Genomic DNA, 1,554 nt, shown 5'->3' with positions numbered 1-1,554 from the left:
CAGAACCTGCCCAAGGTAGTTTCAAACATCTAAACAGATGGAAATGTATACGTCACTCCTTGTATACGTATCCGTCAGTCCAGTCTAGGCACAGGAAGCCCCAGCTGCCTAACTGGACAAGGATTCTCAGGACTGGATGTTGGTTGAATTGAGGATTCGAGACGTAGCATCAGATCTGGAAGCCTTTGAAAGTTCTCGCGCTCAGGATGCTGCCATTGAGGTCCAAGTTCTCCTTGTTGGCCCTAAGCTGGGCAGCTCAAGGTGTTTTCTTTCCAGAACACAGAGAAGTGACTACTGACTTGTTGCCAGAAGGGGGCAGTCGAGACATAGGTGACTGGTACACTGATCCACCAAAGACAGGCCCAATGCTACTGTTGGGTGTAGCACTAGACATGGTGGTAGTGTTCATCTTGTGTACTTTGCCAGACTTCTTGGGAGTCTGTCCTAGTCTTTTGCTAGGTGTCCAGGGAGTACTGCCATACAGCATCTCTGCCTCTGTCTGTTTCTTGTTCTTCATTTGCCTCTCCTGTTTGGTTCGCTCTTTCTCCAACCGATGTAATTTCCACTGTTCTGTAACATACTCCATGAATTTCTGCCCATTCACCANAAATGCTGTTGAGTGTTCCTGTTCCCACTGTTCAATCCGTGCTTTCAACTCCTCTTCCAGCTTAGGGAGTGTTTTCTGGAGCTTTGCGCGTTCCTTTTCTTCTTTTAAAAGTTTTCCCCCTCGCTTTGTAAATCGACCTGGGTCTGAAGCTTTTCTCTCAAACTCTAGGAAGTTTCCAGCTCTCTTCCCACNTCTGGACGCCTTGGAACAGCTCCTTGTGAACATCATAGTAGTTCCTTAACTGGACAATCTCAGCATCATGAAGATGGAGCAGCTGTTCTGTGTAGTCCTCAGAATAGTAAGGGGCAAAAGCCTGCCTCTGTTCCTGGCTATAAAAACACTGGTCCCAGAACTGAGCCAGCTCCACTCGGTTTTCTCAATCACTTGCTTTATGTTTTGCATTTTCAGTTCTTCTAACCGATCCACTTCTAATTTCAGCGCATTCCTGATTTTGGTTTTTGACCCAGTCATAATTGCCTTCACAGGCTCTCTCTCTTCTTCAGGTATTTGTAACCTATCCCAGAGCTCTCGGATTTGAGTGCGGAGCCCCTCACATTTTGCTTCATTTTGTGATTTTTTTTTCATTTCCAGTTGCTTTAGCAACTTCTGTAATGNTGCAATATTCTCCAGTGATAAACAAAAAGCACTTTCATCTTCACACACTACATCTCTTTCAAAGCTTGGATCTGGAGTGTGTTCTAATTCTTCCATACACAGTATGATTTGTTTCTTAATGTTGACAAATTCTTCATGCCTCGATTCCTTTGTTTCCCTCAGAGTTGCCACACGCTGTCGGAATAGCTTCAGCTCTTCTAAGGTGGGGACAGAGGTGCTATCCACATCGCAGGGCGGCATACAGAGGATGTCACGGAGTTCTTGCTCCTGTTCCTGAAGTAGCTTCAGTTCCTGCTTTCTCTCCTTTTTCTGTTTTCTCATCAATTCTACTT

The 1,554-nt window shown here is 45.3% G+C and overlaps 1 protein-coding gene across 1 annotated transcript in view; it reads right to left on the bottom strand.

Moving 5' to 3' along the window:
* Nucleotides 1-134: 134 nt before the first annotated feature.
* The window catches only part of LOC110304468 (protein regulator of cytokinesis 1-like), a 44,107-nt gene continuing 42,687 nt past the window's right edge, over nucleotides 135-1,554 (bottom strand). The window contains 3 exon segments of the mRNA XM_029483534.1: nucleotides 135-779; nucleotides 781-979; nucleotides 982-1,548. Coding sequence (XP_029339394.1) covers nucleotides 170-779; nucleotides 781-979; nucleotides 982-1,548 — 1,376 coding nt within the window. The 3' untranslated portion in view covers nucleotides 135-169.

The sequence above is a fragment of the Mus caroli genome, chromosome 11 (genome assembly GCF_900094665.2).
Source record: "Mus caroli chromosome 11, CAROLI_EIJ_v1.1, whole genome shotgun sequence".
Classification (NCBI taxonomy): Eukaryota; Metazoa; Chordata; class Mammalia; order Rodentia; family Muridae; genus Mus; species Mus caroli.
Note: the sequence above shows the minus strand (reverse complement) of the source record. Positions and strands in the feature narration are given on the sequence as shown.